The sequence below is a fragment of the Dendronephthya gigantea genome, unplaced genomic scaffold (genome assembly GCF_004324835.1).
Source record: "Dendronephthya gigantea isolate DGI-Jeju-01 unplaced genomic scaffold, DenGig_1.0 000006F, whole genome shotgun sequence".
Classification (NCBI taxonomy): Eukaryota; Metazoa; Cnidaria; class Anthozoa; order Malacalcyonacea; family Nephtheidae; genus Dendronephthya; species Dendronephthya gigantea.
The window spans coordinates 799656-827482 of record NW_021163016.1 but is presented as its reverse complement, the minus strand read 5'-3'; the positions used below and the strand labels follow the sequence as shown (position 1 = coordinate 827482).

Here is a 27827-nt window from a genome sequence, read left to right as displayed (position 1 = left end):
ACCTTGCAGAAATTACTAGGGGAAATTTCGATCTCCGCAACAAATTGAACAAAAGCAGGTGAGTTGACCGGCCTTTCATTATGCGAACGGCTGAATTTTATTTCAAAATATGATGTTCGCGCATTAAAATGGCATTTTTGGCCTCCTGAAATTTATAACTTCTGTCGCATTTGTGTTCGAATTTGCTATTGAACTCATCTAAATGTTTTTATTTGTTTTGGCGCAAAAATACACTAAACTCAAATTCAAGTCGTCTTCTTGTGGCACAAAAATTAAAAGATAGACGTTTTCTGGGTTTTCTGCTGTTATTTATCCTTTAGCTAAAGTGTAACTGTACTAAATTTTGTATATAATACGAGTTCTATCGTGAATTTCGATTTTTCGGCAAGATATAATTTCAATATAAATTTCTTAAGTCGCTTTAGATTTGCATACAAATTTTTTAATAAAATATTTAGTTAAACAAGACGCCTGTTCTGCATGGCGTTAACTCCGGTGCACGTGCCAGTCTTCAATATAGAGCTTCTGAACATAAACAACAATGCAGTTCATATTTATTTAGATGCCTTGCGAACCTAAATGTTGTTCGATCGCAAAATTCTGAAGCACATCGTACTTTAAAAACTATAGAAGTTCAATTGTTCAAAAACGTAAATAAACCGCATGATACATTCACTTTGTCTTACACTTTGCCTTTGGAACTCGTGCTTATATATCCTGTGCAATTTCAGATTATGCAAGACCCGTAGGGTTACAGTATAAGATGAATTGCATGAATAAATGGAGACGAGATATAACAATGCTTTATCTTTATTACTTTGCTCAAATACAGCATTTTTAACGTTAACTCAACATATCAAAACAAAAAACTGGGCTCTAGCCCCTGTAATCCTCAACGTCCGCCCCTACTCCTCGTCTTTTTGCTGAAGCGGAACCTGAAAAGGAAACATAACAATGTAATTATATGGGGGGTGAGGGAGGGAGCATTGTTATATCTCGTCTCCATTTATTCATGCAATTCATCTTATACTGTAACCCTACGGGTCTTGCATAATCTGAAATTGCATTTCATAAATGTCGCCTCAATATAACAATGCTAGTTCAAAGCAACTTTCTCACCAAGAACAGCCCGTCCAAATGTTGGGTTATGGACTGGTTTGTAATAAAAACGTTTAAAAGTATTGTCGTTCGTCCAATTAGCCATCTTAATAATATCCTCTACGAACAGGCCAGCTCTAGCTGCCGTAGATGAGGCAGCTCCCCGTGTGGAGCGAGCTTTAAATATATTGGAGTCAATCCCTGCTAGGCATAAAAAATCTCTTATCCAATGTGCTAGGGTTGCTGCTTGTACTGGTTTATGCGGTTTTACTAGAGCTAGAAAAAGTCTATTGGGTTGTTCTGGATTTTGTGGTCTTAAATGTGCCGTACGAGTCTCATAAGCCTTAAGACATTCACAAGGGCATAATCGTTTGTCCAAGGGGAAACTAGCATGAAAGGAGACTTTCAGGTTTTTACCCACTCGAACGGATTTTGTCAGTTCTGGCAGAAAAAATTCCACTCCTTCAGGATGGGCTCTTTTAAATCTAAGGTCATGTGCCACTAGTTCTGAACCACGCTCCGCTGATGTGAGCGCAAAGAGAAGTGCTAACTTTGCTGAGAGCTGTTTGATTGTCAAGCTCTCGTTATCTCCTAATGATTTAATGTAAGCTAAGACACCCGATACCTCCCAGGAAGAACAATATTTTGGGAGTGGAGGTGTATTTTGAAAAATGCCTTTCATAGTTTGGCAAACCAAGGGGTGTTGTCCTACACTGACTCCATCTATTTTCGGAAGTGTGGCAGAGAGTGCTGAACGATAAACGTTGATGGTGCGATATTCTTTTCCTGTTTCAAAGTGGTGAGCTAGAAAATTTACTACATGTTGTATAGAGGCCTGAAGTGGATTAATTTGTTCCTTATCACACCAGCTATACCACTGTCTCCAGGCAGAGTCATATGAACTTGATGTTTGTTTTCTCCAAGCTGACAATAATAAGTTTTTAGCTTGGACTGAAATTCCCATTGTTGAATAGGATTGGCTGAGACAAGCCATCCTGCTAATTGTAGGTGAGGTAGAGGATGTTGTTCCTCTCCTTTGGTTAAGAGGTCTGGGTGTGTTGGAAAAAGCCGAGGGTAATCCACACTCATCTCTAGCAACAGGGGGTACCAGGGCTGGGTTTCCCAAACTGGTGTTACTATGCACAACAACTTCACCTCCTGGTCCCTCGCTTGGGCCAGGCAGCGTCCTACCAGATTGAATGGCGGAAAAGCATACCCTTTTATTAGAGACCAATCTAGTGTGAAAGCGTTGGTTGCTTCGGCCTCCGGATCGGGTTTCCAACTCACAAATCGGGGGAGTTGGTTTGTTAGTCGGGTTGCGAAAAGATCTACCTCGAATGGACCCCATAACGTGCTTAAGTGGGAGAATACCACAGGACTTAGTTTCCAATCGGACATGTCCCTGTCTACTCTGGACTCCTCGTCCGCCGTTACATTGTGTATGCCTGGAATGTGTTGGGCGGAAAGATGAATCTGCCTCTGCAGGCACCACTGCCAAATTTCGAACACAAGGCTTGCCAGGACTGGGGATGGACCCCCCATTTTGTTTATATAAGCTATTGCCGTTGTATTGTCCATTAGCAATTTTACTTGGATGGAAGCTTTGTTTTTGCAAAAGGATCGTATTGCAAAACCTCCGGCCATCAGCTAGAGGCAATTTATATGATGAAGACGCTCTTGGTGGGACCACAACCCCCCAGTTCGGACCCCGTTGCATGTTTTCCCCCAACCTAGATTTGAGGCATCCGTTTCTATCACCAAATTGTCTGGCTGTTTTAAGACTATGTGCACACGGTAACGTTTTCGAGCGTTTTCATTTTCGTTTTTACGCCAAAACGGTTTCAAACACCGTCAATTTACAATAGAAGTTGAAGCTAATTTAACATATTAAGCATATTTTCCCTTGGATCGTGTGGACAGGGCGTCAAATCGATAAACTGGATAAAAACGATTTTGAAAACGCTCGAAAACGACGCTCGTGTGCACATAGTCTAAGAGGGACTTGCCGTTCCATGCAGAAAGATGATCTCTCCACCAGACTAGCTCCTGTAGAGCTGCTGGGTCTAGAGACAGAAGGGTTTCGTAGCTTTGGTTTTGTTTCAAAGCAAGGTTCTTTGCTCTTAAGAGGAATCGATAGTGTAGTGGGGCAGGGAAAACTGCTTGAATTGAAGCGGACAGTTTTCCGAGTAATCGAGAAAGGACCCGGACTTCTACTGCATGTGGGGTTGTTCAATAGATGTTGGCACTCTTTTCTGATAGACCTTATCTTTTCCCCTGGGAGAGACAAGCTCATGCTTTTCGAACTGACTTGAAATCCTAGAAACTCGAGTACCTGAGTGGGTTCGAACACTGATTTTTCTTCGTTTACCACAAAACCCAGACTGCTTAAAAGATTGACAATTGTGCTGGTGTGTTTGTGAGCCAACTCTTTTGACTCTGACATTATTAAAATGTCGTCTAGATATATAATCAATCGCATTCCCATTTTTCTTAGGTGACCCACAACTGGTTTTAATAATTTTGTGAAGGTTCGGGGGGCACTCGCCAGTTCCAAGGGAAGGCATTGGAACTGCCACACCTTGTTTTTCCACTCGAATCGTAGAAATTTTTGGTGAGGAGGCCAAAATGGATCCGTCAGATAAGCATCCTTCAGGTCTATTTTGGTCAGAAAGTCTCCTGGTTTTAATAGATCTTTTAGCATAGGTATGCCTTCCATTTTGAAATGCTGGTATTCTATGAACTGGTCCAGCATTTTTAGATTGATGACTGGCCGGTGCCCACCTCCTTTCTTGGGGACTGTGAATAAGGGGCTTACAAACTGATTTGCACGACAACTGTTTTCCTCTGACACTCGGCTTATAGCTTTTTTGTGGTGCGTAGCTTGAACCTCGAGGTCGATTAATGCTGCCTCCTCGAGAGTGACATGCATTTTTGAAACATTTATCTGATAGGGAGTTGTGGTGAACTCCAACTTGTGCCCTTTTACTGTTTCTAGGACCCAAGGGTCTTGTGTAATTTTTACCCAGTTGTCGTAAAAATGAGTTATTCTGCCTGCTAAGGGCATATTGGCTTGAAATCTTATGTTTTGAGTCGGCAACATACCTGTATTTAGGGAGGTTCCTATTGACCTTGTGGCATTGTTGAGCGGGTGAAGGTTGATGACGCCCGTCCTCTGCCCCTGTAGGGTCTGCTTCTGCGGTAGGATTGGCCCCGTCCCCGAGGGTATTGGTAATTGTAGTTGTTCGCACCTCCTCTCTGCCATGGCTTTGGGGAGGAGGTGCTGCTTGGAAAAAACTGCTTTGACTTGGGAGTGAAGCTAGCGGATGAGATGGTTTGTGCAGTCTCGGCTCTTTGTTTCAATCTTTGTTCAAATTGATGACCAAAAAGCTCTTTCCCATTAGTGTCCCAGGTTTCATCGGATAGGGACACGTATCGCTGACCAATTTTGGAAAGTACTTGAGCTCGTCTCTTATTAGGAATATGATCATTAACATTGCCCAATAACTGAAAGGATTTGGTGAGGCAACCCATTAAGGCCGAAGTGTCTAAATTAGCTGGGTTGTCCTGGCCTTGCAAGACCATTTCATAGCACATGGCAATTGGTCCGGTTACATCTAGGAGTAAATCTTCGGTTTTCCGTAATGTTTTGTCATCAACTTTACATTTCGGAACCAAGTCTGCTAGAAATTTATCCAGGACTGGTGTATATACACAATCAACGTTAGGACGAGGACAAGACTTTATTAACTGACGTTTGTCGAAACGAGAAAGTGGTTTTGCAAAACACACATTGAGGAGGGCGGACAGTTCCTCCGAAGCTTGCCAACGTTGAGCAGTGAGTTCTAGTACGTCGTCTTCGCTCTCAAAGGTTTCATTAACATTATGTCCTTGCGAATTGTCCGGTAAGGCTTCATGTTCGACGTCAATCACACCTGTGGCTGTGGCGTTTGGCGTCGTACTCTCTAAGCGAGACCTTTTTGTGGGTGGTTCGCTTGACGAATTTACACCATTTATTGACCCAGTGGCAGGTCTGGGAAGTGGACGACCTTTTGTTGACCCAGAGGCGGAACTGGGCAGACTATCTCCACTTTTTGACCCGGCAGAGTTCCCGGTGAATGATGTTTGTTCAGTGTTTGTCGATTCGGCATGTGCCGAGAACGACTGTCTTACGCCGTCAACGAGAGACGGCAATAAACTTTCTTTTATCAAATTAATAAACTGTGAACTTTGCAGTAATGATGCAAACGAATCTGGTACGAGATTACCTGTATTATCCGCATCCAAAGAGTCTTTTTCTTCTTGAACAGTAAGATCCATGGCTGCTTTGCACGTGGAGCGAAGCAAAAAGACGAGGAGTAGGGGCGGACGCTGAGGATTACAGGGGCTAGAGCCCAGTTTTTTGTTTTGATATGTTGAGTTAACGTTAAAAATGCTGTATTTGAGCGAAGTAATAAAGATAAAGCATTGTTATATTGAGGCGACATTTATGAAATGCAATCCTCTGCAAACTGCGACGTGTCAACGCGCCCATACACGGCCACATCTGGTTAAACGGCGAAATAGCAGCGATATTATTAAAATAGGACCAGAATCTACATGTATTAAATAAATTGTTACCCCAACTCAATCTAAACTTAGTCGAAAATCATGAAAAGAACGGTTTATTTGTTGCTCTTGGAGGAATTGCCGTATCATGCGAGCGAAATCGAATCGCGCATCGGAAAATTAGCCAAAGCTGTGCACCACAACTCTTGGGAGATAAGACTGGGACGTAGATAAATACAGTCACACACACATGTCACATACTAGTATATTTCGCGCCATTACAGACTCGCGACGACGAAAAATAAAAAAAACAAAACAAAACCGGGGCGAATTTTCAACTCCGTCGCTGACGCCGGAGTAATTATAAGTAGCTAGAAACAATTTAGGGTATCTATTAAATTTGTTAATATTTTAAATATAGTGTACAATTATAGTAAATTTTTAGTGTAGGTCAGCTAAGTATTTAAATTTAATCCCCGAGCCGGTGCGAAGCACCGCGCAAGGGTACTAATTCCGCCCGGAGATTCTAATGACGCCCGGGAATGCAAATGCGAAATGAAAGTTGTCCTCCATTATGTCATGGACGTTGGGCGTTTTTGTAAGTTATGCGCATGCGTGATTATAAGACGAGTTAAAACTGGTAACTACCTAACGTTTACAAACGTGCGATTGGCTAAAAAAATCTTGAGCACGTCAGCAAATGATATAATTATAAAACTTTTTTTAAATAATATTTTTCATTTGGATGGTGTGAAAAATATACGAAAAATTGACTCGCAAAATTAATTAAAATATAATGTAAAAGATGCCTTCGAATAGAAAAACTTTCATTCAAATAGATGGCAAAAATTTACGAATTTGAAGCATTTTTGGAGTGTTTTGAACTGGTAAATCGGTTAGATTTTGTATTTTAAAGCATGCAAGTATTTTGTAAGTTTAATATGTGGATTTATCAACAAATGTATGGCACCTCTTTGAATTTATTCGTCAATTTCGTTGAAATGATTTTGATTTGGAAAGTATTTATTGTTAAGGGGAATTTGCTTAAAAAGTAATTGAAATTTCGTTAAAAATTGCAGTATTTAAAACTATTCGTAGCACAATTATGACCATAGTCGAATTTGATAGCTCGAGAGTCGACTTTATTATTGTACTAATGGCAATATATAGGATTTTACTTTACGACTTCGATCATTCAGCAGAAACGAGTAATATAGAATTTCAGTGATGGAAATATAGGTTTATTGCTTCAGGCGAGGGGACTTTGCATGCAATGTATTTCTAGTATATAATATAATTAAAATAAAGGTTGTTGAACCACAACTTTTTGAAGTCACTGCAAGGTTATGGAAAAGATATTGTGGTATCCCACAATGCGAAAACAACAATCAAAGAAACCCTGAACTTATTTTTCATAAGATTCCAAAAATTCCTGATTTAAAGAAAAAGCGGTTTTTGAAAAAGACTTTCGAAAAGAAAAGGTGTAAGAGATCCCAGTTCCAGCCATAGGGTGTGTTCAATGTATTTTGTGGGAGGGAAGAAGACATATACCAACAACATTCCAACAATTTTTGCATCAACAAGTAAACCAAGAAAAAGACCCACTGTAAGAGTAACAATTGACAATAATAATTATCTATTACTCTGCTTTTGTTGCCGAGATCGAAATTTCCCCTAATAAATTCTGCAAAGTAAGTTTTCAAAGCGTGTCACTCTCGGAGTATTTTCTCGGTTGCTAATGGATAGAAACTCCTCAAGGGGCGTAGAGTAAAACCAGTTCGACCTTTCATTAATTCTGTTGCAGCCCAAATGAAGAAAAGTTAAAGATGTCCTTGAGGATGATTAACTTTAACTACGTTTTAACTGCGATTAACGATGTTTAAACTACAAAAATAGTGAATTTTATACAACTGGCCCTAGGTCTCTTCTTTATAGACTAGTATGTCAACTGTGTTGAAATTGCGTATTGTATGCATCGTTTTTTATTGTATTGTATTGTATTTATTCGATTAATGTATCCGAAACTATGATTTCTCTTTATTTCAATTTTCACTAGCCACTGTCCGGTAATTGTCCGGTAATTTTTGTCCTCGTATTTCAATAAATCAATATAAACTCCACAACCGATTCGTTTTAGATTTAATGAATTCTAATCAAGATCCAGAAAAAAGTATTCAAGTGCCTCAGTTAACGGTGGATGACTGGATGACTCGGCATTTTCTCCAAGGCAGAAACCAACACATTAACAGCTTTTTCTTGGTTTCCAACCAGTTTGTACGCATACCCCACGATAGAAAGAATAAGAGAATACTCCGAAGACGATTGTAAGCGAGAAACATAGTTCTCGAGTTCGAGAGCAGATTCTTGTGCCTTATCCATCTGGTTTGTTACCACGTATGCCGTACATAATTCATAGTAAGCGAATACTTTTGATGGCAAACTGATCGAGCTTCGAACTTCGATTTCACGAGCACGTTTCGCTTTCGTGTCACATCGGTGGCGTGGACTCTTTGAAGAACGTTTCGTTTAAAATAAACTCGTCGGAGAAAGTCGGAATAGCTAGAAGGACTGGTGCGGGAAAATCATCTGTCATAGCCGCGCTTATGCGCCTTGCAGGGACCCAGGGCGAGATTATGATTGATGGCTTGAATATCAAACATTTAAATACGCTTTCAACTCGCAAACATATTTCAGTAATCTCGCAAACACCGACTTTAATGAAGGGAACAGTTCGGCTAAATCTTGACCCGTTAAACCAGCACACAGATGAAGAGATATGGAATGTCTTAGAACGAGTTAAACTCGACTCTGTTGTCACAAATCTACCTGAGAAACTTGATTCTGAACTAAACATTGGCGACACGGGTTTTAGCATCGGGGAAAAACAGATGTTAAATACTTTAAATCTCGCTTTAGTTTTGCAGCAAAATAATAAAATTGTGATTTTAGACGAAGCGAAAGAAAAGGTGGATGAAAGCACAGAGGAAAAAATTCAACGAATAATCAGCGAAATGTTTAAAGACTGCATAGTTATCATCGTTGCACACCGACTGAGTACGATACTGAAATGTGACAGGGTGATAGTATTGGATCAGGGTAAACTTGTGGAATTTGACCGGCCTGACGTGTTAATGAACAAACCTAATGGGCTGTTAAAACAACGGCACGAAAATGCTAAATAAAAATATACGTATATGCCCAGGTTGTATATTGTTGAAATAAAATACATTCAATATTGCGATATCCGATATTGCGATTAATTTCTAAGTATCATGCATGCATCCGGTTAGGCACTATCAAAAGCACACAATTAATACACTGAAATACTACATATTTGCTTTCTCCACGATATATAGTGATTGAATAGCCATGCAATATACAATGCCTTACAGCATGTCGAAGTTAATAGTTACAATCGAGAATAAACTCATATGTCATCGACAGTGGGCGATGTATTGTTGATGGCTGGTGACAATCACATTGGTCATTGCGGGTGTCGGTGACGAAAGAGAAATTTATTCAAAATAACAAAGCTCTTCATTCGTCTGTGACATATGAGAAGTGGGCTTTAGGCGCTTACAACACGCAAATCAAGACCGGGACAAGGAATGACTGAAAATATCTAAAATTGTCGATCGGCAAAGCATCGAGTCGCCCTCGCTTAAGTTCGCTCAAGGGAAGTCAGCAGGAATAACTAAAGTTGCAATTTAATCATTAGTTTTTCATACGCTTAGCAACATTAACATCTGCGATTGGATTGTATTTTATTTGTTTATATTATCGAAAAAGCTTCGAATATCACATCGGTAACCACCAGGACTTGAGATCAAACGACCAAATTCGTAGCCTTTTGCATAATCTAGCAGAATTTGGCAGAATTTCACGCTATCAAAATTGTTGGACTGGATAGTTGGGTTTGAATAGGCATTAACTGTAATACAATATATTATTGTTATGACGCCACGTGTTCTGCTCCAAATACTGGTTATCTACGGTAAGTTAACTTTACTATAATGTTGTTTCTTCGTAGCGCAAGAATGTAGAAACACCGCAATACAATTTTTTCATGTTCAATCCCAACACTAACTTCGTTTAGTAAACACTCAAAAGGAAGTTGAGTCCGAGGTCGAATCGGCATTTCTCTCGAACTGAAACACGCAATGGCAGTTCCTAACTTTCGATGTGCGTCACATAATTAGCTCAAGTTATTAAATATACTATGTAGTTTTCTTGAACTTTTTGTCTTCTCTGTAAAGAATTAAAAAAGGAGAGAAAGTTTCAATATATGAATAGGGGGCTGTTTAAATGGAAGCCGGCTAGCGAAATCCCGCCACGAATGCCTTTCCTAATGAAAACTTCTGCGCGTTGATATGGACAGGTGGGATCGAAAGAGGCGAGATCTTTTATTAGCGAAACGCCATTGTAAAAAGCGATTGATTTAACGCATGTGCGTTTATTAAATTTTATTGTATAATATGCAGTGTTTTATTGACGAATCCGCCATTTTGAAAAGCGATAATAACACATGTGCATGCGATTATCGTGTTTGATTCACCGATCTGGGGGATACACTCGCTCGTTCGACATTATTCTCAACACTTGAAATAAATTCCATATTTCCGCGCACCAAGTATTATTCTCTATTTAATTTTTCTGCAGGAATTCTACACGGTCATTCGATTACTACTTCAGCGGACATAGGCAATGTGTTCTATGTTCTGGGGACTGATGGTATTTACGTGATAGATCCAGTGGCGAAAAGTGTTGTTGCCAATATAACAGACAAAACAGCACCGGGCTTGTGTACCAAGAGAAGCGGTTCAAGGTTGGTTTGTCCAGTTCTTACTAGAAAAGGTTTCCAAAATTGGCTCATGAGCTTTCAACGCGAAAAGATGCTCGTTCGCATGTGCTTTGAAAAATTACAGGGAATTCGGGGTTATTGAGCAGTCCAAATGAATAAAGCAGATATGAGCAATCCAAGACCTTGTTTACACTTCACACTGTGACCATGTGAATCCGGTATGGTTTAAACGAGGTCTAATCTTAATTACATCTACGTCAGCGTGACGTCAACAGAGGCGGTTCTATGGTAATATGATAAGTCACTGAATTGGGATATTTTGTCTTTCCTGTTCAATTTTACGGCGGCACGAACGACAGTTATATAGAATATCTTTTTTTCACGCAAACTAGAAACACTCGTACGTCAAATTGATGTCTAGCGTTGTAACACGGCAGCATGACCCTATATCCGTAGCGAACAAACTCATAAACATGTGTATTAAAACATTGATTTTTGTTTAAAACAGTTTGTAAACTAATAGCCCTCTTTCATTATAGTGACATTTGCTCGTTTGGTCTGGCTTGCGCTGTTCATGAGACAGTTTTTGTCGCGGATAGAAGTGGACGTGCTGTGCATTTGATCGACATCAAAACATACAAGAAGATTAAAACCATTCAGACAGATTCTTCACCATTCGAGATGTTGTGTATGCCGTGGCGCAAAGAAGTCTGGGTATCACTTTCTTCTGGTGGGTTTGACGTCATCGACACTGAACATCGTACTAGCACCCGTGTTGCGCATGCTCAGCTCCCAAACGGTGAGTCTATATTTGAATACTACGTGTGTATGCGAATATTACGTTTAACAATATTTTTACACAACACCTCCTTAAATCTTATGAAACTTTCATTAGATGATAGAGACAGGATACTTGCCGACCAAAACATGCTCAAAGGAAAGACGGGCTTCGTCACAACTCTTAAAGATTCCGGCATCCATGAACTGAACTTGGAAACGAAGGACTACACACGCTTTCGTAACTTCTCAAGGTATGGCTGCAGTGGAACATACGGACAGAGCATTGTGTATAACTCTTATAACAAACAAGTGTACGTGCGTTGTAAAATCAACGAAAATGCGACACTCGCACTAGACACACTCAGTGGCGCCACAAAAAAATGGTTTATTTCCGGCTATCCGTTTGTTTCTCCTAACGGTCGATATGTTATGATAACTGATGCCATCAATCGAATAGATATTTTAACCGTGAATAAAACAGGATTTAAAGCCAGTCACACGAAACTTGCAATCCCCGGTGCAGTTTCTAACCCAGTTTTTTACCGCAAAGGTAACTCCTCGGTTAGTTACTACGTATTTTTTTCTCTTGATCACGCGGACAAAATGATGGTCGTTGACTTGGACTTGGCGAAAAATGCGGGCAACATCTCCGCTGTGAAATATATCGAAGGCGTCAACTCCTTCTTCGGAAGATTTTACAACCTGTTTATCAACGATAAATGGATCATTTACGTCGTAGACGCTGACAACACAGTGGTTATTATTAATGCTGAGACCCAAAAGATTCATGGGAAGATTAAAGGGGTAAACGGAGGACATTGGGCAGTCTGGGTTTCTAGGCCCAGCGCCAGCGCGACTTCGGAGCCCACCATGACCACTACTAATGGAAATTCTGGTGTAGGTCGCCCGAGCTGTTTCACTTTTCTTGTCTTTTTGCATGTTTTTATACAGTTGTGAAATAACTTCGACAAACGTTTATAGAATTTAAAATATACACAATATCACTAATAAAAGACATCTTTGGGTACTTTACTTAATAAAACATGTATTTCAAAGCAATATAATTATACAGACTGAGAGAAACGGACTAATAACATTTGAGACGCATTACAGCCAGCTTAATACCATTAGTTCTAAAGCGGTAAAAGATACCGGGGGGTTCAAAAATTGAATAAATTTATGTTGCTGGTTATAAAAACCTTAGTTCAGTTCGCGCTATTTCGCTCTAAGCCTTTGGCATGTTTAACTCCTGTTGATGGGGCTGTTCACATTTGCCAACAACAGAATGCTCGGTTGAATTCTACAAGCAGGTTTGCAGCAAAGCTAAATTAATTTTATCTTTGTTTCGCACGAGTTCTGAAGGCACAAAAAGTTGCGTCAGGACTTGGCAATCAGACAGTCCCTCCAGTTTATTTGCAGAAGTCTGCAATGAATAACTTGATGCTGTAATCTACTTTTTATGCTTGGAATAAAGCAAAGAACTCTAATACAACTGGAGCGACAACTCCAATGACACGTTAAGTTTTTGAATTAATTCCTATAACGGCTTGCAGTAAATCTGTTGAGGAAGCAAAGCTGACCTTGAATCTTGACCTCAAGTTGCAAAAATACTTGGAGTGCACTTCGAATAGACAAATTATTTAAATATACGTGGGGCAGAATCTAATATTTTTCCTTCACATCCGAAAACTGAATATCTTGCGAAAAGTATCAGTTTCCATGGGCTGAAAAAAATGTAGCACATTGTCACTGACGATACACTAGACATACTGTGAAGGTTATAAAGTATACCCGCTCTGGGAATAAATTATTTTAATTATGCAAAATTTATCAAAAACATGTGTATACAGATGCTTTCATCCGTATTTGATATACTGCGAATATCTGCAGTTGACCGGCAACTTCTTCTTGTGACTCTAATCTACTGTTTTTAAATGTTAATATATATCAAATACGAGTTGTAACAATTTTGACTAACTCTAAATACTACTGCACTGATTAAGAGTATATATATATAATTTATATGTTATTCCTTATCGACTTGGTCGAGCAAATTATGAACTAAGGGACAAAATTTAAATACTTTTACATACGTCGAACTATATTAGCTTATTAATGAACGTTGTTAGAATGTTAGAGAAGACCCCGTTAAATTGTACATAAACATTGTAAACTACCATTAAAAGCACTGTTCTAAGACTATCAATTACGTAATAATATTATTTGAAAATTTAAAATTCATCCTTTCTTTGAGTTTAAGGTCCATCCTTAAAAACGTTTTGAAAGTTATTCAGTGTTTTCCAAAGTAAGGATCATGTCGATGATTTCTTCACACGACTTTTTCTCTATTTCAGCAACGTAACTACCCTCTTTTATCAGTTTCCTTGCCATCTCAATAGTAACTACCGGATGTGCATCATCGAATCTGATTTGTTTGAGCAACCACAAGGCATGTTTATGCCTTTTTTCATTCCACTTTAGTTTTCGTTTCAATTCTTCCCACTTTCTTTTCCCTTCTTCTTTCTCCTCGAGGCTTAGATCTTCACTTTCTAGAAGATGTTTCATTGATTTCAGATAAGCAGCGCTTCCCTTTTTTTGATTTGGCAAGACGTAATCCCAAATCTTCTTCTCGAGTTCCCATGCGATCTGCCCAAGTTGTAGCCTCTTCTTGGCCTCCAACAATTCACGAATACTTTTCATCTCATCATCCAGATCTTGATTTTTTTTATTGACTGACTCAACCATCTCCTTTAATTCTTTATTATCGTTCTTCACTATTTCCATCCTTTCTAACAATATGGTGATATCTTGTCGTAGCTTATCATTCTCTGCTATTACTATTTTTAGATGTTCATTTAGTTTATTTCGAATCGCATTCGGGCAAGTTTCTTTCTCTATCTTTGCTATTTCTTCCCGAAGATACTCGATCTCGTTGCCCAATTTATTTATATCCGCGGCTATTTCTTCGACCTTCTTTTCAAGGTTATCAGGCTGCAGTAAATCTGCTTTTCCATTTATACTTTCTGCAGCCTGAGCAAAAGCAGAAAATGTTTTTTCTTTATTTTCTGGCTTCTCTTGTTCAGCTTTATCTGCCGTGTGTGCAATTTCCTGGTGTTCCTGCGCAAAAGTTATTTTTACCTTTTTTCCTTTTTGCCTTTTTCGAGGGGTCGAATCGTCTATTGGTATTTGAAAAGGTACATGCTGATTGGGACGCTTCGTGCTAGAAGTCTGAAAAAGAGATTGGATTTGTTAGTTTCAGTGGATAGGGAAATAGCTTGGATTATATATTTTCCTTTAAATAATACAAAGTTCGAGTTCTCAGTATTACATTAAAATGTTATCCAAAAATATGTACGGGAAAACACGTACTACATGTAATTTGCAATCGAGAGGAAATCTTGCTATAATTCAGGGAAAATTACAATGAAAAATTGCTTCACGCTGATTGGGAGAATTTGTGTCTTTGCACAGCAACAGTCCATTCAGCTGAAAAGGAACGGCCTCTTTCGAAATAAATAAACTGAATGTACTGCCAAACATCCAGGTTGTATAAGCTTTAAGCGAAGGTGGACGTGAGGAAAACATCGCGAATATTAACTGTTGACTCGAGTCTACTGTACAAAGGGCGGTGAAATTACAGGTACAATATAAGAAGACACTTATATCAGCCGTAGAGTAATGGAAATACTATCATAGTGAAATATCATTATGAATGTATAAAATTTGGAATTAGTTTCACTCCCAAACTAAAGTTAATCCCACATTTTAGTCGTCTCCATGAAACCTATACACATTTGAATAATTAAAGATTTTTGAATGAAATCTTGAAATAAAACCAACATTCCTTCCCATCTCCCTTACGCCGATCTTCTCATAAGTAGCGATAAATGGATCGGGAGCCTCGGGGAGAGTCGCGCCTAGACATCTTGAACACTACAATTAATTGGATAACAGATTTCCTGAGTTAAATTTAGAGAAGACTGCTTTTCAGAATGGGGAAAAATGTTCCTGTTGGTGTTCCACAGGTCTTTGTCCTTGGCTTTTTTTTCGATCTAAATACAACCATGCAGTGTTGACGATCATTTAAATTTGTAGACGATGTTATGTTACAATATCAGAATCTCTGCCGAAAATCGCCCCAAGTAACCATCCAGAACGCTGTCACGGATATTCAGGAGTCGTCTGAGGCAAATCACTTCTGACTTAAGGCTTAAGACCCTGTTACACGGCTTCAACTTTGCACAACGAATTCATCCTTTCGAGCATTTCCAAACACGATGAATTTATCCGCGATGTTTTTGGCTCTTTGAATCATGCTAAAGTTGTGCCGTAGTTTAATCGTTTATAGTGGTATAAGCCAAGATGAGTGAAGAAAGTTGTTATCCCCCGAGAGCTTCGGTGAGCGCGATAGACACAGCTTCTAGAGTTGGTATGGGCTGGCTATATATAGTTCTCTTAATAGCTGTATTTGCTACCCGCATATCCGCGCACAATCGAATGTTTCCCGGGAAACCCGATCCATTAAAACTTTCGCAGGAGGCGTTTTAACTGCCTGTAAATTGTGGCTATCAAAATGTCCTTCAATGTCAGCTGCTTAACTGTGTCTTGCTTATTGTGGCTTGCCATTTTGAGGTCTAACTGATAAACAAGATTATTAATTCAGACGATTCGTTTTTGCCGTGTGCAAGCTTCAAATCTTTTGTGCGTGACATATTTTGTTTAGTATTTATATGAAATCTTTTTTCTCATCAAGTTTGAAGCCTCGGTTAAGTCCTACCAATTTCCGCAGTGTCGGAATTACGACTAATTGTATTGTGTTCAAGTCTCTAATAACGTAGACAAAATGACTAAAAAACAATTTTGTTATGCGTAAAGTTTCCACTCATTAAGAATGAGCGAGCTGTTTGAATACAGGGAATAACTCTTCATGAATCCCAAACCGTTTACTCGAGTATTAGGATTTGGCGCCTCAGAATATAGTTGTTCTTAGATAAAGACTAAGTACTTACCATTGTTGAATTCCAAGTTGTGAAAGGGGCTGTTCCGAAAAAAATGTGCAGATAAATATTCGTTAAACTTTATACGGGGAAATGAGGACTGTTACAGACAGTGAAATACTCTTTTCCAATGTCTGTGGGCCAATTCGCAATTGATATATGCATATGCAGTCAACATGCACATGCGACGTCATGGTGACACCGTAGCTATGTAATATTAATATTATTATTATCATTAAAATTGACTCTTGCACATAAATTTCCAATCTTTGAATTAATAATAGCTGATGATCCACCAGATCAAAAGCTTTTCGTAGATCTTAAATTATCACTCCAGCTAAATCACGAGCAACTAAATCCATATGCTGGCAGTCTGACATATGTGGAAAGCACGAAAACCAGATTTAGTTTCAGTGGACAAACAATCCAAAATTTGCAGTGCTTAAAACGTACGTTTACGTATACTTCATACTTAAACGAAAGTGTAGCAGGGGCATACAAAGGCAGGTGTGACCAAGGAGAAAAAATAGAATAGTGAATAAATAGAAGTACTGGACGATGTTGAACAAATACTGCTATTCCGAAGGCAAAGGCAAAAAATGGATTTCGGTTCAACCATTAGATAAATAACGATGCTTTGCAATATACCTGAGTTAAATATCACGCCACAAAGATATATTAAAATCCTAAATATATCAATATATATTTTGTTCATCATAACATTAGTAACGTTGCGAAAACTTGTCTTGGAAGTTTACTTTTCATTATGTGCTATATGTATGTTATGTTGTACAAAGTATTGCGATAGACATATCAGACAGCTATCATATATATCAACAGAGACAAATTAGTAACATAGCATGGTGGCAGTGGAAGTTAAAATCGACGAAGTAGCCCGTATGTTACAGTCTCATCAAGTTCAATTAAAAGATATCATTATGGTTAATTATTGAAATATTTATAGACGCAACGAACGTGTGGCTCTACATAAATGAGAATACAGCTTCCCGCCTAAACCGTTTCTGTTTTGAGTGCCCAATCGTTACATAGCTGATTTGAGAAAAAGGGATGTCAAATTTACCAAATTTCTGAACGAACATCAATCCTATCACGCCTTCTCAACCAATCCAAATCCAAGACCTTACAACTTTCAAAACAGATCTCATACAACTTTCAACTTCGCATTCATCCTTGACTCACATGACTTTTTGGACCAGGAACTGGTCCCTAACCGCTGCTAATCTTCTTCTTCTTCTTCTTCTTGTTAGGGGGCGACGCTCTTTAAAAAAACCCTAAGGCTCTATCATTACTTGTTTGATCGAAATGAAACTTGGCACAATTATTCTAAGCAATATTCCGCATCAATTGACGGAGTTCGAATTTTTACTTTTGACCTTTGAAGCAAGTTACAAGCAATTCTTGATATATTTGCAGCAAATAATATATACATATCATTAATATTCAGCCTATATATAAGTAAACGGAAACGATTGGAAATACATTGTCCTCTCCATTGTTATAAATACAATGCAGTTCAGAAATTAAACTCGGTTACGCAGTTCCTGGTCCTTATAGTACGATCGTACTTGTTTCGCCAATGAGTGCCAGATCCCTGTTAAGGATCTGCATCTATCTGTCCAATGCATCAGGCTGCATTGATTGATTATACAATTTACGTCTTTGACTGACAAACTATGTCTTTTCTTTATAGACTCAGCTTTGTGCCGGTGAGGTATAATTATTATTCAAATAAAAATTGGGAAATCTTAAGTTTGGGGCAAATACCCTGACTTCAAAGGTCTATAACTGGTACATTTTAGCGACTCTCATATTAATCTTTTTATTTCTTCTTGTTCGACTCCATTTCTTCCTGTTGACTTGCAAATTTTTGCCAGCAAAATTAGATGACAGTCAGGGTACGAGTCAAGTAAATACCATGCCCCGGGTAAAACACCCGTGATACGAGCTGTCCGAGACTTGGTATCCCTGAAATATATAAGCTACCGTGCATTGTCATGCGGGATGAAACAAGTTCGTGATTGGACAAGTTTGTTGTGAGGTTTATTATTAGTCGAAAACAATATTGTTGTCAACTTTGTTGAAATTAGGTATTGTATTGTATGTATTCGTTTAATGCACCTCAAATTTTGATTCCTTTTCATTCAATTACTTTTGGCCGGCGAATGTCCGATAATAATTATGGCATTTCAATAATATAAACTCCAAAAATTTCCACCACAACCGATTCGTTTGAGATTTCTTGGATTTTAATCAAGGTCCAGAAAAAAGTATTCAAGTGCCTCAGTTAACGGTGGATGACTCGGCATTTTCTCCAAGGCAGAAACCAACACATTAACAGCCTTTTCTTGGTTTCCAACCAGTTTGTACGCATACCCCACGATAGAAAGAATAAGAGAATACTCTGAAGACGATTGTAAGCGAGAAACATAGTTCTCCAGTTCGAGAGCAGATTCCTGTGCCTTCTCCATCTGGTTTGTTACCACGTACGCCATACATAATTGATAGTAAGCGAATACTTTTAATGGCAAACTGATCGAGCTACGAGCTTCGATTTCACGAGCAAGATGTGCATCTAATAACGGCTTGTCTTCCTCGTTAAATGATATTGATGTATCCTCGGGAGTTTCGATAACATTCAGTAAGTATTCAATGGCTTCGCTGTGGCGATCGCCCTTGCAGAGAAACAAGCCATAAGATGACTGAACAAATGGAACAGGTTTTGCTATCTTTTCAAAACATCTCGCATACAGATCAGAAGCCAATTTCATCCAATGTGTGTACACAGGTTGGTCCTCCTTGGCCAGCAGAGCTTTTGTTTGATAAAGTTCTGCTAAAGTTCCGACCAAGTCCTGCTGAGATTCCAGGCTTTCGTCGTTCTCCAAGCATTTCTCGTAACATTTAATCGCGCAATCGTAGCGTCCACGTCTCGCACACAAATTTCCTAACGAACGCATAACGTAAGAGCGGTCTGCAAATGAACATTCTTCAAGTACAGCACATTGTTTCTCAAATTCTAAATCTAAAATTTGTTTTTGTTCGTGAAGTATCTCCAAGAATAAGACAAAATACGAAGCACATTTGGCGTGATTGCCTGTTTGAATTAATGTATTTCCAACAATATGCATGCAATCCAGTTTTAAGGCATTCTTCTCGGTCGATTCCAATTCGCTAACGGGGGATTCAACTGACTTCAAGGTATCAGAACAGTATTTTAGAGCACCTTCGTAATGTCCCGCTTCAAAATCAAGCTTGGCTAGATTCATTGGCAACAGCAGAAAGTCACGATCCTCTAGTTTTCCATCATCTATGAGAAACGACAATTTCCGATGACAGGCAGCAAGAAGATAGGAATTTACTGAGGGTTGGACTCCTAAAATACCATTCAGATCGCGTTGAGTTGATAGTTTCTCACAAGTCGTAATCGCGTCACTTGTCAATCCTAACTCAGCATAAACAAACACAGCCACGCTGCACATCAAACTTGCAAATGTTGTCATGCATTCGCCATGTTCCTCGATATAGCCTTTTATCGCTGGACCATAAAAGAATCTTGAAGAAAATCCTAAAACTACAGGAACATTCGCTAACTTATCATGGATTTCCAGCAACGGATAAAGCAACCCAATGGCTTCTATAAACTCATTTTTTTCCAATAGCCAGCAAGCAAGACTTAACTTCTTACACAACGATGAGGAATGAAAATTCATGTTTTCACCGGTTTCGTAATACTTTCTTGCCAAATCCCTTTCCCGACTCCTTTCTTCGCCGGTGTTGTTATTAGCATGTACCCTGTGCGCATGACCAAGTTGTAATTCCATAAATGCTCCCCTCGGCCCTTCCGTTGGTCCGCAACAGAATCAGACATACATTCAGCAGCTGTTAAAGCAGTGTCATAAACGACAATTGCTTCCCTTGCACGTTCGATCTTTATGTAAAAAAGTTCCAACGAAACCATGAACCCAGAAACTGTAACGACATCACCGTGCTATTCAAGAATTTCTCGTAACGGGTGACGTCAACTCACAGATGACATCAGCGGAACGTGTGCTTGCCCACACCAGAATCGAGCCTAAGCGCGGGCAGGATGAGCCTGATACGCCACCCGAAAATTGGCCACGCGCGGGCGAAGTTGTGTTTAAGGACGTTTCGCTTTCGTGTCACATCGGTGGCGTAGACTCCTTGAAGAACGTTTCGTTTAAAATAAACTCGTCGGAGAAAGTCGGAATAGCTGGAAGGACTGGTGCGGGAAAATCATCTGTCATAGCCGCGCTCATGCGCCTTGCAGGGACCCGGGGCGAGATTATGATTGATGGCTTGAATATCAAACATTTCAATACGCTTTCAACTCGCAAACATATTTCAGAAGCGAAAGAAAAGGTGGATGAAAGCACGGAGGAAAAAATTCAACGAATAATCAGCGAAATGTTTAAAGACTGCACAGTTATCATCATTGCACATCGACTGAGTATGACACTGAAGTGTGACAGGGTGATAGTATTGGATCAGGTTAAACTTATGGAATTTGACCGGCCTGACGTGTTAATGAATAAACCTAATGGGCTGTTAAAACAACTGCACGAAAATGCTAAATAAAAATATACGTATACCGTAATTACTCGAATAAACGCCGCGGCGTTTGTTAAATTTTTAGCAATTAAGATGCGGCGTTTTTTCGAGGGCGGCGTTTATTCAAGGGAGGCGTTTATTGCAAACTCGTAACAACTCTGCATTTATTGTGTAATTTAAACGCCAATTTAACCACCCAATACAATCTAGTGGTACCGGCAAGATTCTTGGCTGTTACCACGGAATTACGCATCGCAGAAGTTTTGGAGAGAGAGAGCTAAGCAGCAAGCTATGAAGTATAGCCTCTTTGAACTGAATAACATTCAAACTGAGAAAAATAAATTTCCACGACTGGTTTAGATTCAATGTTGTCTTTTTTGTAAAGATAGATACTTGAATTTCTTACTGTGGTTATAAATAAATGCTTCGAATAAACGCCGCAATTACGAAAAGGTTGCGGCGTTTATTTTAGGGCGGCGTTTATGATATTTTTGCCATTCCCTGCGGCGTTAATTCGAGGGCGGCGTTTATTCGAGGGAAGCGTTTATTCGAGTAATTACGGTATGCTCAGGTTGTATATTGTTGAAATAAAATACATTCAATATTGCGATATCCGATATTGCGATTAATTTCTAAGTATCATGCATGCATCCGGTTAGGCACTATCAAAAGCACACAATTAATACACTGAAATACTACATAATTGCTTCTCCACGATATATAGTGATTGAATAGCCATGCAATATACAATGCCTTACAGCATGTCGAAGTTAATAGTTACAATCGAGAATAAACTTATATGTCATCGACAGTGGGCGATGTATTGTTGATGGCTGGTGACAATCACATTGGTCATTGCGGGGGCTTACCTGAATATGCGGAGTGGAGTGCAGAGTGCGGAGTGTTGAAAATGCGAAGTGTCGAAAATGCGGAGTGTTGAAAATGCGGAGTGTTGAGAATGCGGAGTGTTGAAAATGCGAAGTGTTGAAAATGCGGGAGTGTTGAAAATGCAGAGTGTTGAAAATGCGGAGTGTTGAAAATGCGGAGTGTTGAAAATGCGGAGTGTTGAAAATGCAGAGTGTTGAAATTGCGGAGTGTATTTGTTTTTAAAATTATATAAAGATTTCACCTTAGGAACAAGAAATACGGTAGTGACAAAATTAAAATCCTAACTTCATCTTATGGAACCGCAGCGAATGCTCTTATTTTTTGTGTATTTATTTTTCATCGTGCGAGCACCGCTTTGCATAATAATAAAAAATTAACAAACTAGAAACGGCTTCTCACTACTTTACGATATAGCTTTATCATATTCCCACCTTTCTCGAAGCAATCCTAATCAAATATAACAAACCTTTTCTTAACACTACCACTGGACTTGAAGCCGGCAAAGAACTACAACTGTTCGCTTAAAATTTGCTCTATATGCACATTTCATAACTTTATTTCATTAAAATCTCTCTTATCATTCACAATATTTGCGTGTGTTGACAATACAATTTCTAGTTTTGACTTTGACTGCTAAACAAATGTATTCAAAAACTTAAAAGAAGTTTATAAACGTGTATGCAATGTATGTCTACGATGGGTTATCTTAAAACATATATGTATCGAATATTTCTAAGACATACATACATACATACATCCATACATGCATACACACATATTCGTAACATAAATCGAAAACAAAGTTATCGTCGCATGAGGAAGCCTTTCGGGTGTCATACGATATGTCATATTACGCCGACAGATGTATCAAATTTGTCGCAACCTGAAAACCGGCGTTTTTCATGTTTGCCGTAATGTTTTTCAACATTTAATCGAACGCTTTCTTATTAAGCTAATAATACTTCATACTTCATTCAACTATGGACAACAAAGAATACTGACTGCTTTTAGGACACAGTTCATTTTTCAAAATGACGAATGAGTTTGTTTTTCCAAAGCTATCCGTGCGGGAATGCAGAGCTGCGATAGATATTCCTTCATTTTCGTGGCGCGACTTTACAAACAAAGAAGAACTTGGAATGGGTTCTTTTGGAAGCGTGTATCGTGGCCAATACAACAGTAACAACGACGACGTAGTTGTAAAAGTACTGCGCGGGCATAACAGAGAAAGCAAACGTTTATTTCTGAAAGAAGCACGTCTGCTCTCGAAACTTAAGGGACATAAAAACATTTCCTCTTTTATTGCCTTTTGCACAGAACCCTATGCAATCATGTTGGAATATCTTTGTTTCGATTTTACTGTTTTTGAGGTGAACAAAAAAGTCACCTCGCTTGGTGAATTCCTACATTTCATTGACGAGCAACTCGATGTTCACGCGCTTCGAAAATGTCAGACAAAAATCGCTAGAGATATAGCAGATGGGTTATGTTACCTTCATAGCAATGGCGTCGTTCACCGTGACTTAAAACCAGAAAATATTTTGGTGTCGAATCAGCATTACACTAGTGAGCTCGAAGAAAGTGCCCGCAACGAGAAATTTTCTAGCAATCCCATACTGTGCAAACTGTCGGATTTCGGGGAGAGCAGAGCAACCAATTTACAAACACAAACTCTTGTACAGTCTCAAACAAACCGATTAAACCGTGGTACACCAGTTTACATGGCCTTCGAGCTTCATTCGCACCCGACTAAAGCTCTTACTCACGATGATCTGAAGAAAGCAGATATGTGGGCTTTTGGTTTGGTCATGTACTGCTTACTTAACCCGGACGTTGACCATCCTTATCAACCTGTTTTTGCCGAAGCTGGACTGAACGAAAGTCTGGATTCGTTGAAGTGCCTGCATGAAGCAAGAAAAGTGCCGCAACAACGGTCAAATTATGAATTCCTTCTTCTATCAGAGTGGTGGCAAGTAGAAGAAGCGTATAACGCATGCGTAAAGTTTGATCCTAATCTTAGAGCTCAAGCATTGGAACTGTCATCGATCTTGTCAGTTAAACAGCCCGAGGAAAGCCTAAATGTGGTGCATTTAAATGTCAGTCAGGCAACTGCTTTGAGTAACTTCGACGGCATGTTAGCAGAAAATATTGTTCAATCGGCTCCTAATACTACGGCGGCATTGCGAACGGCTGACGAAATAATATGTTCAGTCCCAAGCAACGACGGAACAAATGCTTGCGTTTTTCTTGACTTAGCAATATGTGACCGTTTCCTGCCCCTTGATCAATGCATGACATGGGATGAATTGAAATCCATCGCTGAAAACGTCATCACGGAGTTTCCATTACTGATAAACACTTATCGAGACATCAATGAGATATACGAGCCAATATCTGCGTACACTTTGTTGAAGAAAATCGCATATTACATTTTCAACACTCCGCATTTTCAACACTCCGCATTTTCAACACTCCGCATTTTCAACACTCCGCATTTTCAACACTCCGCATTTTCAACACTCCGCACTCCGCACTCCGGCACTCCGCATATTCATGTAAACCCAAATGGGGGTGTCGGTGACGAAAAAGAAATTTATTCAAAATAACAAAGCTCTTCATTCGTCCGTGACATATGAGAAATGGGCTTTAGGCGCTTACAACACGCAAATCAAGACCGGGATAAGGAATGACTGAAAATATCTAAAATTGTCGATCGGCAAAGCATCGAGTCGCCCTCGCTTTAGTTCGTTCAAGGGAAGTCAGCAGGAATAACTAAAGTTGCAATTTAATCATTAGTTTTTCATACGCTTAGCAACATTAACATCTGCGATTGGATTGTATTTTACTTGTTTATATTATCGAAAAAGCTTCGAATATCACATCGGTAACCACCAGGACTTGAGATCAAACGACCAAATTCGTAGCCTTCTGCATAATCTAGCAGAATTTTCGCAGAATTTCACGCTATCAAAATTGTTGGACTGGATAGTTGGATTTGAATAGGCATTAATTGTAATACAATATATTATTCAGTGTTATGGCGCCACGTGTTCTGCTTCAAATACTGGTTATCTACGGTAAGTTAACGTTACTACAATGTTGTTTCTTCGTAGCGCAAGAATGTAGAAACACCGCAATACAACTTTTTCATGTTCAATCCCAACACTAACTTCGTTTAGTAAGCACTCAAAAGGAAGTTGAGTCCGATGTCGAATCGGCATTTCTCTCGAAAACACGCAATGTCAGTTCCTAACTTTCGATGTGCGTCACATAATTAGCTCAAGCTATTAAATATACTATGTAGTTTTCTTGAACTTTTTGTGTTCTCTGTAAAGAATTAAAAAAGGAGAGAAAGTCTCAATATATGAATAGGAGGCTATTTAAATGGAAGCCGGCTAGCGAAATCCCGCCACGAATGTCTTTCCTAATGAAAACTTCTGTGCGTTTATATGGACAGGCGGGATCGAAAGAGGCGAGATCTTTTATTAGCGAAACGCCATTGTGAAAAGCGATAATAACACATGTGCGTAGCCAATTTTTTTTTCTCACTCCCCGACACAGCTACCCCAGGCCAAATATAAATGCCTAATATAAATGCAGATGAAGGCATAAGAGATGCCTGTGGAGGAGGCTAACATGTGCGTTTATTAAATTTTATTATATAATAGGCAGTGTTTTATTGACGAATCCGCCATTTTGAAAAGCGATAATAACACATGTGCAACCACTCATGATAATAACACATGTGCGATTATCGTGTTTGATCCACAGATCTGGGGCATACGCTCACTCGTTCGATATCATTCTCAACACTCGAAATAAATTCCATATTTCCGCGCATCCGTGTATTATCCTCTATTTAATTTTTCTGCAGGAATTCTACACGGTCATTCGATTACTGCTTCAGCGGACATAGGCAATGTGTTCTATGTTCTGGGGACTGATGGTATTTACGTGATAGATCCGGTGGCGAAAAGTGTTGTTGCCAATATAACAGACAAAACAGCGCCAGGCGTGTGTACCAAGAGAAGCGGTTCAAGGTTGGTTTGTCTAGTTCTTACTGGAAAAGGTTTCCAAAATTGGCTCATGAGCTTTCAACGTGAAAAGATGCTCCTTCGCATGTGCTTTGAAAAATTACAAGGAATTCGGGGTTATTGAGCAGTCCAATTGAATAAAGCAGATATAAGCAATCCAAGACCTTGTTTACACTTCACACTGTGACCATGTGAATCCGGTATAGTGTAAACAAGGTCTAATCTTAATTACATCTACGTCAGCGTGACGTCAACAGAGGCGGTTCTGTGGTAATGTGATAAGTCACTAAATTGAGATAATTTGTCTTTCCTGTTCAATTTTACGGCGGCACGAACGACAGTTAGAATATCTTTTTTCACGCAAACCAGAAACACTCGTACGTCAAATTGATGTCTAGCGTTGTAACACGGCAGCATGACCCTACATCCGTAGCGAACAATCTCATAAACATGTGTATTAAAACATTGATTTTTGTTTAAAACAGTTTGTAAACTAATAGCCCTCTTTCATTATAGTGACATTTGCTCGTTTGCTCTGGCTTGCGTTGTTCATGAGACAGTTTTTGTCGCGGATAGAAGTGGACGTGCTGTGCATTTGATCGACATCAAAACATACCAAGAAGATTAAAACCATTCAGACAGATTCTTCACCATTCGAGATGTTGTGTATGCCGTGGCGCAAAGAAGTCTGGGTATCACTTTCTTCTGGTGGGTTTGACGTCATCGACACTGAACATCGTACTAGCACCCGTGTTGCGCATGCTCAGCTCCCAAACGGTGAGTGTATATTTGAATACTACGTGTATATGTGAATATTACGTTTCACTATATTTTTACACAACACCTCCTTAAATCTTATGAAACTTTCATTAGATGATAGAGACAGGATACTTGCCGACCAAAACATGCTCGAAGGAAAGACGGGCTTCGTCACAAGTCTTAAATATTCCGGCATCCATGAACTGAACTTGGAAACGAAAGACTACACACGCTTTCGTAACTTCTCAAGGTATGGCTGCAGTGGAACATACGGACAGAGCATTGTGTATAACTCTTATAACAAACAAGTGTACGTGCGTTGTAAAATCAACGAAAATGCGACACTCGCACTAGACACACTCAGTGGCGCCACAAAAAAATGGTTTATTTCCGGCTATCCGCTTGTTTCTCCTAACGGTCGATATGTTGTGATAACTGATGCCATCAATGGAATAGATATTTCAACCGTGAATAAAACAGGATTTAAAGCCAGTCACACGAAACTTGCAATCCATGGTGCAGTTTCTAACCCAGTTTTTTACCCCAAAAGAAACTCATCAGTTAGTTACTACGTATTTTTTTCTCTTGATCACGCGGACAAAATGATGGTCGTTGACTTGGATTTGGCGAAAAATGCGGGCAACATCTCCGCTGTGAAATATATCGAAGGCGTCAACTCCTTCTTCGGAAGATTTTACAACCTGTTTATCAACGATAAATGGATCATTTACGTCGTAGACGCTGACAACACAGTGGTTATTATTAATGCTGAGACCCAAAAGATTCATGGGAAGATTAAAGGGGTGAACGGAGGACATTGGGCAGTCTGGGTTTCTAGTCCCAGCGCCAACGCTACTTCGGAGCCCACCATAACCACTACCAATGGGACTTCTGATATAGGTCGCCCGAGCTGTTTGTTTTTTTTTGTCTTTTTGCATGTTTTTATACAGTTGTCAAATATAAATTCGACAAACGTTTATAGTAGCTAGAATACAAACACTGTAACCGAAAAAAAAATTGGGGTTATTTTTTAATGCCATATATTCAGGAAAACGATCATCTTTGCTGGGATTCTCTATAGGCTGTTCACATTTTCCAACAACAGAACGTCAGGTGAAATTCTACAGTAGGTTTGCAACAAAGCTAAAGTGAATAGTAATTATAGCTCTATATCGCGCGAATTCTGAGAGAACAAAAAGTTATGTTAAATCGAAAAGAACTGGGTTATATCAATGGGTTTTACTGAAATAATCTCTATCAACCCGTACCAGATTTAAGTTCCTTCAGCAGGGCTATTTTTACGTAACCGTCACTTTTATTGGCTTCTATTGACCTAAT

General features: G+C 39.3%; 2 protein-coding genes across 5 annotated transcripts; both read left to right on the top strand.

Moving 5' to 3' along the window:
- Positions 1-9076: 9076 nt before the first annotated feature.
- LOC114516897 (follistatin-related protein 4-like) lies at positions 9077-27601 on the top strand. Of its 4 annotated transcripts, XM_028536507.1 has the most exons (5): positions 9109-9637; positions 10303-10468; positions 10984-11243; positions 11340-11475; positions 11775-12392. In XM_028536507.1, exons 1-5 carry the CDS (start codon positions 9598-9600, stop codon positions 11776-11778), a joined length of 606 nt encoding a protein of 201 aa, XP_028392308.1. In that variant the 5' UTR covers positions 9109-9597; the 3' UTR covers positions 11779-12392. The 4 variants fall into 4 exon arrangements, with proteins under 4 accessions (XP_028392307.1, XP_028392305.1, XP_028392308.1 ...); XM_028536506.1 differs by lacking the exons at positions 10303-10468; positions 10984-11243; positions 11340-11475; positions 11775-12392 and adding exons at positions 25571-25736; positions 26247-26507; positions 26604-27601 and having other exon boundaries at positions 9077-9637; XM_028536504.1 differs by having other exon boundaries at positions 9102-9637; positions 11340-12392.
- Positions 22728-24302, top strand: LOC114516568 (calcium-dependent protein kinase 2-like). The gene has a single exon (XM_028536095.1). It carries the CDS (start codon positions 22728-22730, stop codon positions 24300-24302), a length of 1575 nt encoding a protein of 524 aa, XP_028391896.1.
- Positions 27602-27827: the final 226 nt, after the last annotated feature.

Excerpts from the sequence above, each read along its gene's own strand:
- LOC114516568 (XM_028536095.1), top strand. The coding sequence starts at position 22,728 with ATGACGAATGAGTTTGTTTTTCCAAAGCTATCCGTGCGGGAATGCAGA.
- LOC114516897 (XM_028536504.1), top strand. The coding sequence starts at position 9,598 with ATGACGCCACGTGTTCTGCTCCAAATACTGGTTATCTACG. Across the intron at positions 10,469-10,983 it reads ACCAAGAGAAGCGGTTCAAG|TGACATTTGCTCGTTTGGTC; the intron begins GTTGGTTTGTCC and ends CTTTCATTATAG. Across the intron at positions 11,244-11,339 it reads GCATGCTCAGCTCCCAAACG|ATGATAGAGACAGGATACTT; the intron begins GTGAGTCTATAT and ends AACTTTCATTAG.